At 44.5% G+C, this 14,709-nt stretch overlaps 1 protein-coding gene across 1 annotated transcript in view; it reads left to right on the forward strand.

The window, feature by feature from the left end:
* Positions 1–7,748, forward strand: part of CRYL1 (crystallin lambda 1) — a 190,281-nt gene extending 182,533 nt beyond the window's left edge. The window contains exon 8 of the mRNA XM_063444903.1: positions 7,177–7,748. Within this exon, the coding sequence (XP_063300973.1) occupies positions 7,177–7,290 (114 nt within the window). The 3' untranslated portion in view covers positions 7,291–7,748. The remainder of the gene's footprint in view (positions 1–7,176) is intronic.
* Positions 7,749–14,709: the final 6,961 nt, after the last annotated feature.

Consider the following 14,709-nt stretch of genomic DNA (forward strand, 5'->3'; position numbering starts at 1 on the left):
TCAAGTTCATTTATATCTCATCTCTCTTTGGCTATGCTGAGAACACTATCATGATTTTCTGCTAAAGTTTGTAGGCTGTTAAGGAAAACTCCAAGTGCCATAGTTACTACAGCACCTCTCCACTATAGTGACCAGAACAACTACAGCTTAATGTAGTTGTTCTGATTAGTATAATCATTCCCTTCAGGCATTTTAATGCAAACACTGCCTTTTTTAGGGAAAAGGCAGTGTTTACATTGCCCCATATGAAAACCTCCAGTGGCCAGTCCTCAGATGTGGAGTTCTTCCTGGGGCAGTGTTGTACAGTGTGCAGTACTGCCGTTCACAGAGACGCTGAATTTTCCTCATAGAGATGCGTTGATTCTATGCATCTCTATGAGGAGATGCTGATTGGCCAACCAGCCCGCCTCCTTGTCGATTTAAGCCAATCTAATGCAGTGTCCCTTTAAGTAATATTTAGTTAATATTTCCTCTGCTTTCGCTTGATGTGCTGCTTGCTGTTAAAGTCTCATTTTCCCATTTTAGTCTAACTTTGATCTTGATACACTACAGCAGGGTAGTATCATGAATAATTTGCCTACTTACCTGACACCTTGTGGGTGTATTAATATTTTGAATAGGAGATTTATCCGCTTTAGACTTGGATCATCACGAGAAGCTTAACTATAGCGCTAGGAAAACTAATCTGAAAACAAAAAAAGCCTTCATCACTTACCTGATTCCAGCGCCAATGTCCCTCTGCGCTGGTTCGGGCTCCGCCTCTGCTCCTCCGCTTCGCATTAGGACTTCCTCCACAGGAAAGCATTGTATTATGTGTTCCTATGGGGTTTTAGCTGATGCTGGATGTCCTCATTCAGAGTGTGAGGACGTCCAGCATCAATTAGGCGACCAAAAGTCCCCTTAGCACCATGAAGTGCCTCTAGTGGCATTCTGGTAGACAGCCACTAGAGGTGGAGTTAGCCATGCAATGTAATTGTTGCAGTATATCAAAAACTGCAATAATTACAATTGCAAGGTTAAGGGACCTGGGATGCTGAACCCAGACCACTTCAATGAGCCGAAATGATCTGAGTGCCTATCGTGTCCGTTTACAGACTTGTAGCTCAGTTTGTACTATTATTTCCCATTTATCGTGTACTTGATCCTTGATTGATGATTTATACACTTATTTGAGGTCTGTTTTAGGGAGATATAGACCTTGATATTCCAGTTTGTCCAGGTGCTGTGTATATAGTCAAATTTCCTCCTTATTATTTACTTTTTAATTGGATTCAAATCAAGCTTGCTTCCTGCAGTATAATCTCCAGGGGATAGTGGTTCATAGTTATGAGTAAGTAGATAAAGTCTACAATTGCTACATCATTTAGCAATAAAACTTGTTACAGGCTGCAGATACAATGTACACAGCACCAATTAGCCATGCCTACAATCTAAATCTGCTATCACTCTATACAACTTACTCATCCTATCACCATTGTTCTCTTTATCATTATTCATTTTTTGCGGGGTGGATTTATCTCTCATAGTCTTGTCTAGCACTTTATAAGTTTGTAATTTTATTGATTGCCAGATAAAATCTTAATTGATCATTAGACTAAAGATTCCATTTTGAAGGTGTTCCTTACCTGGATTGTTTTACTTTAGATTTAATAATCTCTGTTTCTAGTTGTTGCTTAATTTGTGATTTAGACACACTTTTAGGGAGTTAGTACTTAGTTGTGCAAGTCTACCTATCATATTATAAATTGAAAAAAAAAAAAGGGGGAGGTAGTGGTGGTTATGGTGCTCGGAGTGTTACTATAAAGTTTGTGCAGAGATTACTTTACCTGCTTTCTACCCAAATCCACCGACACTTCAGTGAAGACATGCCACTGCCTAGATATATGAAGACTCCTAAAGGTATTCTTCAGAACAATGAGAGACGCTCCACCAAACATTTTTTTTTTTTTTTTGCGACTTTATCAAGGAAGAATGATTTCACAAGGGCATATAACCTAGGCAGGAGATTACTGTTTTGACTATTCACAGAACGCAATACAGTTTACCCTGACGTTACTAAAAAAATCAAATCAACAAGAGCAACAACACTTTCCCTGGCCAGTACAGCATCAACAGCTACAGAGACCATGTTTAATATAGGAATTAAGTGCATTATTTTATTATATATAGTGTGATGATTATACTGTAACTCAAACCCAAAGAGACGGCTGGAAAGTGATTGCTACAGAGTACTCACTAAAGAACACTTTAAGCACCATAACCACTACAGCACAGTGCAGTAACTGTGGTGTCAGGAGTGTCCTGGCTTCCCCTAACTGTAGGTAGTCAATCTATTTCTTACCTAGGGTCTGTCAGATGCCGCTCCCTGCCTCCACTATCACTACAGGAGAGCTGGAAGCTATCTGGCTGGGCTAACCCTGGAGGTGCAGGTCTTAGCTCATTGGCTGATAGCTATTAGCCACAGCAGGACTTGGCTTCAGGAGAGCCTGTGGTTCTACTGTAGCTGTTGTAGAGGCATGGAGCAGTACCTGGTTGACCTCAAGTAAGAAGTTAAGCTGTATTAAATGTATGATTACTTATAGTGGTGAGTCACCAGGTTCTTTTAGCACCATGCTCACTACAGTGTGCTGTAGTGCTTATGGTGCATGGAATAGTTTATTATTTTGTTTTCCTCCTGCTCTTTCCTTTATGTTAAAATGTATCCACCATTTAACCTCCATCATTAGACATGTTCTCATTCAATGTGAAATTTTAAAGGAACGCTAAAGGCACCCAGATCACTTCATCTGGTTCCAGTGTAATGGGTGCCATGCACCAATTGTTGTAACCCTGCAGCAGAAATCATTGTTATTCTGCAGAAACGGCAATGTTTTCATTGCAGTTTTTAAATGCATCTAGTGGCTGTCACTCAGACAGCCGCTAAAGGTGATTCTGACAAAACTCTGCTATTTCTAACAGATGGTCTTATTGGCACAGCGTGGTGTTTTGCCATTAATGTGCACTTGCCTCTCAATGATCTAAGAGCACCACAGCATTACAAATACACATTTATATTTGTAACGCTGTAGGTCCCCCCCCCTTATTCTAGTTTAGGGCCCCCACCCACCGCTCTGGTCTCCCCCCCCAATTTAGGGCCCCCACCCACCGCTCTGGTCCCCCCCAATTTGTATTTAGGGCCCCACCCACCGCTCAGGGGTGGGGGTCAGGGGGGAGGACATTAGGTCCCCCCCCCCAATTTTTATTTAGGTACCCCACCCACCGCTCAGCGGTGGGGGCTGGTGGGGAGGACAATAGGTCCTCCCCCCTTTTTTTACTTTAGGGCCCCCACCCGCTGCTCAGGTCTATAGGTCCCCCTTTAGTTTAAAAGCCCCCACCCGCGACGTTTTTTTTTTTTTAACAGTGAGCAGTCACAGGCTGTTTAATGGACAGGCTCCTACTCGCGCTATAGAGAGTAGGGTCATAATTTACTAATACTACGTAATCTTTACTTAGTATTAATAAATTTGGCTGGAAGACCAATTTAGGTCTTTCAGCCTTTTAGTAGATAGCTCCCTAATACTGTGGGAATTAGGGAGTTATCTACTTATTCATTCCTGTCATTACATGACTGGCTAAGTAACTTACATTTTATATGAATGTGTGTTACTTGATTGTTGTAAGTGTTGCAAACGCTTACAGCTGAATCCTGGCTATGTTTGTATATTTCTTATTTAAAATTGTATACAATGTAAAATTCTTCTTCTTTCACTGGGTAAGTATATTAGTACTTAGGCAAAACTGTGCTTCGGAACTTTGGCACTTTGACACCTTGGAACTTCGGCACTTCGGGACTTCGGCAATTCGGCACTTCGGCAATTCAGCTATTTGGACATTCGGAAGCACCCGAATGTCCGAATTACCCGAAATTCGCCCAAATTTTAATTCGGACCGAAACGAATTGCACAATTCTAACGGTTACTACTCTGACAATATAGTTTTGGAGAAAGTGCAGTAAATCTACTAAGCTATGTTAGAATCATATACTACTTAAATTCCTATCGTTACCTCTAAAGGTGATTTCCTTAAATAAAATTAAAAAATGTGCATGTAATTCTAAAAACCCCATTGTTAAAAAGTATGAATATCGGCGTGCGGAATGCCGTTGGGGTACCTCACGCGTGTTGTTATATTTCTTTGCACAGCAAAAAAAAAAAAAATAGAAATAAAAAAAATCTGGTGCTCATGTAAAAAGAAACATACAACTGACAGTACAATTCACAAGTACAACTCATTCTGTGGACAAATACTCTATAGGTCCGACCAAAACCTTGAGCAAGGCTACCCATAATATTATGGTACCCAGAGGAATTATTTTACTATATGCACTAGTTGAAATATAGTTTTTTTACATCATAATGCTATATTCGTAATACACTATGTAATGATACTTATATCTAATTTAATGCACAATCTAGTTGAACTACAGAATTACAAAGTAATCCAGTTGCATAGTAAGTTTAGTTTTCTACGAATCTCATATTGTACTTATTTTGTGTTTTCTGTGCGGTTTAACAATAACACTCTGATTGGTTGATTAAGTAACTAATCAGAGAGTTATGAGTGAAATTACACAGCATGGGAAAATTCCAAAAAACGTTCCCACGCTGTGTTTAGTTTAGGGCCCCCACCCACTGCTCAAGGGTGGGTGCCAGGGGGGAGGACATTAGGTCTCCCCAATTTTTATTTAGGGCCCCCGTCGCTCAGGGGTAGGGGTCGAGGGGGGCCATAGGAGGGGGGACCCTTTTTTTATTTTATTTTTTTTTAACAGTGAGCAGTCAAGGCTGCTCACTGTTTAATAGACATGCCCCTACTCGCGGTATAGCAAGTAGGGGCAAAATTTACTAATACTAAGTAATTTTTACTTAGTATTAGTAAATTTGGCTGAAAGACCAATTTAGGCCTTTCAGCCTTTTGGTAGATAACTCCCTAATACCGTGGGAATTAGGGAGTTATCTACCAAGCGGCTGCAAGAGAAGTCCTGAAATGCCGGAGTTCCGAAGTGCCGAAGTGTCTAAGTGCCGAAGTTGCCGAAGTGTTGAAGTGGCGAAGTTGCCGAAGCATCGAAGTGCCAAATTGACAAAGTCCCGAATTGATGAAGTCCCGAATTTCGGAATGCCGAACCGAGCGGAATATTTTCCCCATGCACATGCCTAGTAACCGCGCTATAACATAGGATTAACATACTATGTGGCTTCAGACGTTCACAGGAAGTAATAAGCGTGCCATGACTTTTAGTTAAACAAGCTTTGAGGGTTCAGTATATTATCGTTAGTGATGGACATGCTAGGCTGGGTTTGCATACAATCTAGTGTGTCACGCTTAGACAGATATGCAACATACACATATCTTTAACTGAGTTTAAGCTACAGCTGGTGAGTGCTAGATTTCACCCCCTAACCCCCCCACCGCTTGTTCAGTCAAGGTTGTTAAGGCTAAATCTGTGTGACAGAGAGACCTGCTTCCAAAGAGTCTTCATATGTCTCTTGGTAGTCTGCCTTCTGTGGGCTCAGCGTGTTCCCATTGCAGGTCGGCTGCCCATGCGTGGTGTGACTCCGTCAGTGTCGCCTGGTAGGCGCCGTGCGGCAGACCCGGAGTAGCGTGCGGCTCTCAGCAGGGTACCTCTGGATCTCGGTGAGTCGGGGTAGTGGCAAGTTGCGGCTCCTGATCCTGTGGTCTGTTCCATTTAGCTTGTTTTGCCTGCTATGCTTCTCTCTCTGCTGCCTGTCGCGGTCCTGTCCTTCTTCGTACAGCCTCGGCCAAGTCTCAGCTTCTAGAGATGAGTGGTTTGTTAGGGCGCGAGGGTGCATGCGGGTGGATGGCTGCAGTAGTAGTCTGTGCTGCCGGTGCCTGCTCCCAGTCCTGTTTACTGCAGATGCGGGTGAGTAGCTTGTGGTGCGTTTGATCTCTGCGCCATCACATGCGACCTCCGCCATCTTGAATGTAATATTTTAGTTGCGGGTCGGAGCGGCCTTGCTGATGCGCCTTGGGTGCTTTGCGACGGTCGGGGCTTGAGGGTGAGGACCGGGATCTCCCCCCGGACAAAGGGGGGGAACGGGGCCGGTTCCTCGTGGGTCTGGCTCTTGGCTGAGCACCGATGGGCGGGATAGCAGAGCAGCGGCCGTCCACTCCACTCACCGCCAGAGTAGGCCTCGTTTGTGCCAGTGAGGATTGTTCCTCCACGGGACTGAAGCCCATTGGGCCAGCTTCTCCCTGTACCCAGTACTCTCCACCCGGTGAGAGCCGCTGCTGCCGGACAGTTTTTGTGTCGAAAATCTCTGTTTCATAGCTTATTTTGTCTTAAGTTGCTGGAGCTGGTCTTACTTGAAACCGTCCAGCTCGGCGGTCCGGCCCCGCCCCCATGAGCTCCAGATTTTTGAACAAAGAAAGGTCCCATTGCATCCCCTGCACTCAGATTCACTTTCCTTGTAAGGTGTCATCATGCCCATTAGATCACTAGGCAATTATAGCCATAGTTTTGCTCAAAGTTCGATAAATTATTTTTGTATTCTACAGAACACATAATTCACTGTTCAGTAAACAAAGAATAACAGTTAATTTCATGAACCTATAAGAAGGGTCAAAATGAAAACCTCCTTGCAAATGTGTAAAAAATTCCACAAGGCTATTTTTAAAAGATTTAAGTGACAGGAACGACTACAGGGATTATTAACTGAAGTCTGAGCAGTAACGAGTTGATACCTGAAAGATATAATCCAGGCTAAGCTTTGAGAAGTGATATGTTCAGTGGGGCCAGTGGGGCCAAATCGTCACAAATTTGTTTGACACCATTAATAATGGATCACCTTATTGAGATTGAAAATGTGCTGAACTCCTGCTTTTTCTATAATTCAGGCTAAAATAGCCAACAAGTGACTATAGCCAAGTCGATTCATTTTTACATTTGGGCTTCAAGTTACTACAAACCAGAGTTTGGTGAAAAAACTTCTATATATTTTAACAAATATATTTATATATTTATGTTTTGGTACGAAGAATTTTTAAATATTGTTTTATATATAGCTTCATTTCACCGGCACTATACTTTGTTTGCATACATTACAATTCCATTAGTTCCATGGTTATACAGTGATTTATTGCAGGAAAGTATAATTATATATTTTTTTTCCCTAATTCCAGGCACTGTGGGATCAACAGAATGATAAAAATGGTCAGCTTGAAGCACGGAGAGAATGGAGAAACACGTGTCTGAGTCACCTGGCCAAACTTAAGAACGAAATGAAGAAAAATTAATATGCTTATCTATAAGTGATAATTAAGTATAACATTGCAGTTATTTAAAATGTTGTTTAAAACTCTCATAAGGCTCATCCTACAACCTGGGATACTCAACCCACCTCTTATGTCACAGGTGGACTGTTGACACCCTTCTAAATAAATAATTCAAATATCACTAAATACATTACTATGCACACTAATTCTACCAACAGTGATGGAACATGAGGCTTTGCTGGATATAGTTAAAAGAAAAAAAAAAAGAAAAAAAAAACATACTTCGCTTGCAATGATTGCCTATTGTTCATAGAAATGAATGTATCTTTGTTGTAACCTAGTTTGCAGTACATGAATACAGTTACAGAAATATTGGGAAGAGCAATTTAATGAGGGCTGATTATCTAATGTCAAACATTTTCAATTAAAGCTAATGTGTCCAATTAAAAAATGTTAATATAGTGAAAACGGAAAATGAATGAGTTATTTTTTCCTTTTTTTTCTTTTTTCTATAACAGGGAGTTTTCACTTCCCAGGAATTTTAGACATATCTCTTTTAGTTAATAAATCGATGTTTGTGAGGTTTGCAAAATAAAATATACTGTGAAAGCCACACTGTTGTATTACCTATATCCTGGAACTGGGTAACTCCATCTTGAATTCCTGTCAAATATTGTTATAAACTCCACTTTTGTGGCATTCAAAAAAAACCATAAAAATGTCCTTATCACCATGGAGGCAGATATAACAATTGACCAGGAGGAAACATAGTAAATGATAAACAATGTTTCTCATTCTCCAATGCAATATGTGCCCTGGCTGTGCCTTGACTAAACCGCATTGATGAATTAAATGCTACATTGTAATACGCATTTCAAAGAAAGCAGAGCATCACATGAAAACAAGAAGGCTGAACACAATTAAAGAGTTTTTTTATTTATTTTTTTTATAAACCTATAGTGAATTTTTCAGAGAAGCGACACTTCCCCTTTGAGGATATTGTGCAATTCTTATGAGTGCAGAAGGCTAGTCTATATATATTGTAATTAATTATATTTATAGTGATATAATTATACGTGGATTGAGAACAGATTCACCTTGGAACATTCAGAGCATGCATCTAAACTTGTTTCCTAATCTTTACCAGTTACAAAGATTCAAAAGCGAATAAGCTGCCAGAGTTGCATGCTGGGTAATATGTTCCAAGAACAAGAGGCAGATAATGAAAGGTCAGATTTGTTTTTTTTTTCTATACGTTTGGAATCCACTGATCATCTGAAGGAGTTTATCGAACTTTTACATAATAAAGATCATGGCACTAAATGGACAAATAGTTGCATCCTGTGCCCTACTAAGTAAGACATAACATACTAATATACCCTATAATATTACCATGAGTTTTTTGTGTTCAGACACACACTATCACTGAGGCAGACATACAGTAACATATAGCCTTCCCTCCGGCTCCCTGTTTGCAGAAGACAAACAGTGGGTGCTGAAGTATGAGCTGAATAATAGATTATACATTTTATACTTAAAGGAGCACTATAGGCTCAGGAACACAAACATGTATTCCTGACGCTAAAAATAAAATAGTAAAAATAGTAAAATCTTACTTGCATTCAAGTCTAGAGCTGCAGGCTGTGTCTCTGCTTCCTGTAGACCTGCCCACTGCCTGTTGACATCAGCAGAAGTGGTAGCCTGATCCAATCACAATGCTTCCCCATAGGATTGGCTGAGACTGGCAAAGAGGCAGATCAGGGGCAGAGCCAGCACAATTCAAACACAGCCCTGGCCAATCAGCATCTCCTCATAGAGATGAATTGAATCAATGAATCTCTATGAAGAAAGTTCAGTGTCTGCATGCAGAGGGTGGAGACACTGAATGAATGGATGCCTTTTAGGCAGCCATGACCCAGGAAGGATCTCTAACAGCCATCTGAGGAGTGGCCAGTGAAGTTATCACTAGGCTGTAATGTAAACACTGCATTTTCTCTGAAAAGACAGTGTTTACAGCAAAAAGCCTGAAGGTAATGATCATACTCACTAGTAATGCAATGCAATAAGCTGTAGTTGTTCTGGGGACTATAGTGTCCCTTTAAAGTTATACTGCGCTGACGAAGCAATTCCAACATTGGCACATTGAAAAACATAACAGATTTGGTGAATTTTGACAGTTTTTAAATTTGCAATTCACTGATCTATTTGCCACAAATTCCCAACTAAATAAATCCCTTTTGTTGACTAGCTGGTAAAAGCTCCTGTAGCATTCTCGCCATATGCATAGCTACCTGCTGGTATGTGCGGTTTTCTGCACTTCTAGAGCAAGTTTGGCTCAAATGAACATTTCTGAGGCTGGCTGATAAATGTGCAGGCTGGCTTTACTCTCCGCATGTTGAGTGACTTCTCAGCCACCAATTAGCACAGTGAAATCCCCTGCTGGTCTCTCTGTCCCTCTCTGTCTCTTTGTCCCTAAGCAAACACCAGTCACAAGTTCAGGGGTAGGCAACCTTCAGCACTCCAATTGTTGTGGACTGCATCTTCCCTGATGCTTTGCCAGCATTATTGCAGTAAGAGCATTATGGATCATGTAGTTCATAACATCTGGAGTGCCAAGGTTTGCCTACTCTTGTGACTAGTTAATATTCTGCCTGGCACCAACTGTAAGCTGCTTGGTGTGAGGGTCTACTGTAATGTAACTCCAGCACTTGAGCACCAAACTACAGCTTGTGTAGGACAAGGAATATCTGGACATGACCTGGTAACCCAGCTGCTTCGACAGTGTAAAAGCCAAAAGAATCAGGAAGTATCCTGTGCTCATAGTGCACGGCTCTCGACTGCTGCCCCTTAAATATCAGGTACATAGATATGCAGACCAGAACTCCTTCTCGTAATAAACTGCTGTGTGTGTGTGTAAGCAGGGCCAGTGCAAGGATTTTTGAGTACACAGGCGAAGATGATTTTATCTGTGTGCCTCTCAACCCGCCTTTTGTTTCTTATCCTCTTTTTTAAATGTCTTACCCTCTTTAGTGTATCTTATCTCCTATTTTTCCCAATTGTGTGTCTTACACCTCCCTTGTGTATCTCTTTCAACCCCCCTTTGTGTGTCTTCCTTCTCTCCCAGCCCCTTTGTGTCTTTTACTCTTACCAGCTCCTTTGTGTGTTTCTCTTTCACCACTAGGCAATCTATCTCCCACCCCAAGCCCCTTGTATCTCGTTTTCCTCTTCTCCAGCCCCTCTGTGTCTCTTTCATCCCCGGCCCCTTTGTATTTCCACCCCAGGCCCTTCTATGTGTTGCTTTCATCTCCAGCCCCTCTGTGAACTTTCTCACACACAGGCCCATCTGTGTTTCCTTCACCCCCTCATGTCCCTCTGTGTGTCTTTCTCCCCTCTCAGGCTCCCCTGTGTGCCACTCTTCCCTCCATGTCCCTTAGTGTTCCTCTCTCCTCCCCTCATGTCCATTAGTGGTCCTTCCCCGTCCCTGCCCCTTGATGGTCCTCTACCCTCCCCTTCTTGTCTATTAGTGGTCCTCTTCCCTGTCCCTTAGTTTTCCTCTCCTCTCCTTTCCTCTCCCTTCCCTATCCCTTAATGTTCCTCTCCCCTTCCTCCCTTGTCCCCTGTCCCTTAGTGTTCCCCTTACCTGTCTCTTAATGCCCCCCCATTCTCCTTAATGTTCCTCCCCCCCTTTTTAGTGTTCCTCTCCTTTCTCTTTTAGTGGTCCTCCATCCCATAGTTATCTCCCCGCCCCTCCCCATAGTGTTCTCCCCCCCCTCTGTCCCATAATGTTTCACCCCCGTCCCATTGTGTTCTTTCCCCCTTCCCCTTTCCCCTCCCCTGTCGCATAGTGTTCCTCCCCTGTCCCATAGTGTTTTCTCCCCCCCCCCCCCCCCCCGGGCAGTTTCACAAAGTTTGACTTTGTGAAACGGCGCTGGACATACTCTCACACTTTCCAAGATGAAGTCCAGCATTTCCTATGGGGAAGAGCTAATGTGCGCACGTACTTTCTGAGCATACATATTAGGATCCCCCCATCTCAGACGTTGGTGGAGGAGGAGCCAGACCCAGCAACATCAACACTGGAATCAGGTAAGTGTTCAAAGAGTTTTTGAGCCTTTACAAATCTGGGACATGGGGAGGGGGGGGGGAGTTTCCCGTGGGGCAGAGAGACACTACACAACCAATCTGGAGTTGATAAGCAATTGCTAATGGTTACATGTGATGGATGCAAGTCTCTTTCCAGCTTATGTAATTATGTAAGGACTGTTTAAATAAAGCAGTTATTTTGTATACTTTGATATCCTATGAAAGCTTTCCTTCAGATTGGAGAAATCATTTTCAATGTTATATTTTCTTTTCCACCTTTATAACTGCACCCTATGCACTATACTTTCTACTCCAAAAGACATAAAAAAGGGACAAAAGAGGGACACGTGTAGACAGAGCAACAAGGCGGCCGGGTACAGAGGAGTAGGACACTCTTGAGGTAAAGTGCACAATGATGATTGATCTTTTGACTTAGGATCACCGCAAGAAAATGTATAAAAGTCAAAATGTAATATCTGAAAATATTCTGGCAGGGTATCAAGAGTCGAGCAGTGCCCCGATAGCTGTGCAACTTCAAACCACTTGTATGGAGTCTTTTTCCACCAGTATTTACTCTGTCTTAGTACTTAGCTCCCAGGTTTGTTTCAGCCACTGGACTTCCGAGCATCCAACAGATTATACCAGATGATCTCCAGCCTTGGAGACAAGACCAAAGGAAATAAGAACAGCATTCTGGAATAGAAATCAGGTCCACAAACACTAGACCAAAGTCAGAAACCAGCACAAGTCAGGAACTCCTGAGCATCCAACAGATTATACCAGATGATCTCCAGCCTGGGACACAAGACCATCAGATTATACCAGATGATCTCCAGCCTAGGAGACAAGACAATAAATGTAATAAAATAAAGCTTGATACTCACCTTTACCAGCGCAGAGACTCCCGTGGCACAGTCCATCAGTCTGCCTCCCGTGACACCAGTGGCGTACACATGACCTATGGGGCCCCGGTGCAAAAATTGATCCGTTGCCCCCCCCCCGCACGCTTACTCTGTGCAGGCCGGGGCCGCAACACATGGCGGCGGGCACCTGGTCGCAGGGGTTGCAGAGTTGCGACCCCTGCGACCGCGGTATGTACACCAGTGCATGCAGATGCACACACACACACACACCCAGATCACATCAGCTCAATGAAGTGGTCTGGGTGTCAGGTCCCTCTAGTTTTAACCCTGCAGCTAAAAGCATAGCAGTTTCAGAGAAACTGCTATGTCTCACTGAGGGTTAATCAAGCCTCGGAGCTTCCGCGATTCTAAGACACTGAACGTCCATAGGAAAGCATTGAGTAATGCTTTCCTATGGGCGGTTTGAATGCCCGCACGGCTCTTGCCGTGCATGCGCATTCTGAGCTGAGCGGCGGAGGGATCCCCAGCGCCAAGGGAGTCCGGCGCTGGAGAAAGGTAAGTGCTGAAGACACACACACACTCTCACGAACAGACGCATACACACTAGCTAACAGACATACACATTTACTGACAGAGACACACTCAGCGACAGACATACATACACTCTCACTGACAAACACACAGTCACTAACAGACACACACAGTAACACACTCCCTGACACTCACTAGCAGACACACACTCACTGACACTAACACTAACACACACACTAACACTCACAGTAACACTCACAGTAACACTCACAGTAACACTAACACATTTTTTTTTATTTAATCCCCCCAGCCTCCTTACCTTTTGGAGTGCTGAGGGGATTCCCTGGGGTCCAGTGGTGCTGCTGGGCTCCTGGGGGGCCGGTCACCCAGCGGGCAGGCAGGCTGGCGGGCGCGCGAGGGAGCACTCTCCCCTGAGTGCTTCCTCTTCAGCTCCCTCGCGCGCAGCGTACTGATACCGGAGCCGTCATCTTCCGGCTCCGGTATCAGTGCGGTGCGCGAGGGAGCTGAAGAGGAAGCACTCAGGGGAGAGTGCTCCCTCTCGCACCGGCCAGCCTGCCTGCCCGCCAGGTGACAGCAGGGCCAGCCTCGGGGGGGCCAGAGGTGGCCGGCTCCTGAGCCCCCCAGGAGAAGAGGCTGGCCCCGTGCGTACATACCGGGTCGCAGGGGCGGCCGGGCCCCTTGGTGGGCCGGGCCCGGTCGCAGCCGCGACCCCTGCGACCCTGGTATGTACGCCACTGCGTGACACCATCATGGAGGCGTGGCCTCCTCAGGCTTTGGTACAATCCAATTCTCCTCGTATAGGAGAGGCAAGTGGCGCATGCACATCCAATTCTTTATAGGGAGTCATTGACTCTATTACTTTCCTATGTGCCTCTAAACGAGCTTTACTCTGTCAGTGCAGCTGAAGGGCCTCTAGTGGTTGTCAGTATAACAGCCACTAGAAGTGGATTTAACCCTGCAATGTTTTCTAAAAAAACTGCAGTGTGTTATATTGCAGGGTTAAAAATGACTTGACCACCATAGTTTTAATAGGTCCCTCCCTCATGGCCCCCTCCCTCATGGCCCCCCTCCTTCATGGCCCCCCTCCCGCCAGGCTGAAGGGGGAGGAAGGGGTTAAACACTCACCTTACTCCAGCGCCGGACTCCGTCGGCGCTGGGGACTGTGCTCCTCCTTTGGACGTCATCAGCTGAATGCGCATGCGCGGCAAGAGCCGCGCGCGCATTCAGCCAGTCCATAGGAAAGCATTCTAAATGCTTTCCTATGGACACTGGCGTCTTCTACTAAAACTAAAATGGTATGGTTGCAGGGCTAAGCTCCACCGCAGAAACCGTGTATTCTCTTTTGCAACCCAGTTTAGCCATACCAGCGGGTGATCGTGAAGGAGCGTCCGTAGAGGTAGGGGGTAAGCTTCTTTAGAGCCCAGATAAGGGCCAAACACTCTCTCTCTACCGCAGCGTAGCTAACTTCCCAGGGTAGGAGCTTCCTGCTTATGTAGGCTATGGGGTGTTCTCCTCCCTGACATAGCTCAGAACAGCCCACAGTCCAAACATTGGGGCATCTGTGTGGAAAATGAAACATTTGTTAGGATCTGGGTCGGCCAGGACTGGGGCATGGATTAAGATGTTCTTGAGGGATTGGAATGCCTGTTCGCACTCAGGTAACCTCAGGACCTGCCTAGGGAGGGTCTTTTCTGTCAAGTCTGTCAGGGGTATGGCAATGGCACTATAGTCTAGGACAAAGTGTCTGTAGTAGCTGGCTGTCCCCAAGAATGCCATAACCTTAGTGCAGGTGGTGGGCTAGTTAGCAACATCTATGATCTTTGCTGGCTCCGGGCGCTACATCCCGCCCACGACCGGGTATCCTAGGTACGGGACCTTGGCCATGCCTGACATTTGTGACATATGTCCACTTCAAGGTTAAGCCGGCTGCCCTGATCTTATC

This window comes from Pelobates fuscus, chromosome 1 (genome assembly GCF_036172605.1).
Source record: "Pelobates fuscus isolate aPelFus1 chromosome 1, aPelFus1.pri, whole genome shotgun sequence".
Classification (NCBI taxonomy): domain Eukaryota; kingdom Metazoa; phylum Chordata; class Amphibia; order Anura; family Pelobatidae; genus Pelobates; species Pelobates fuscus.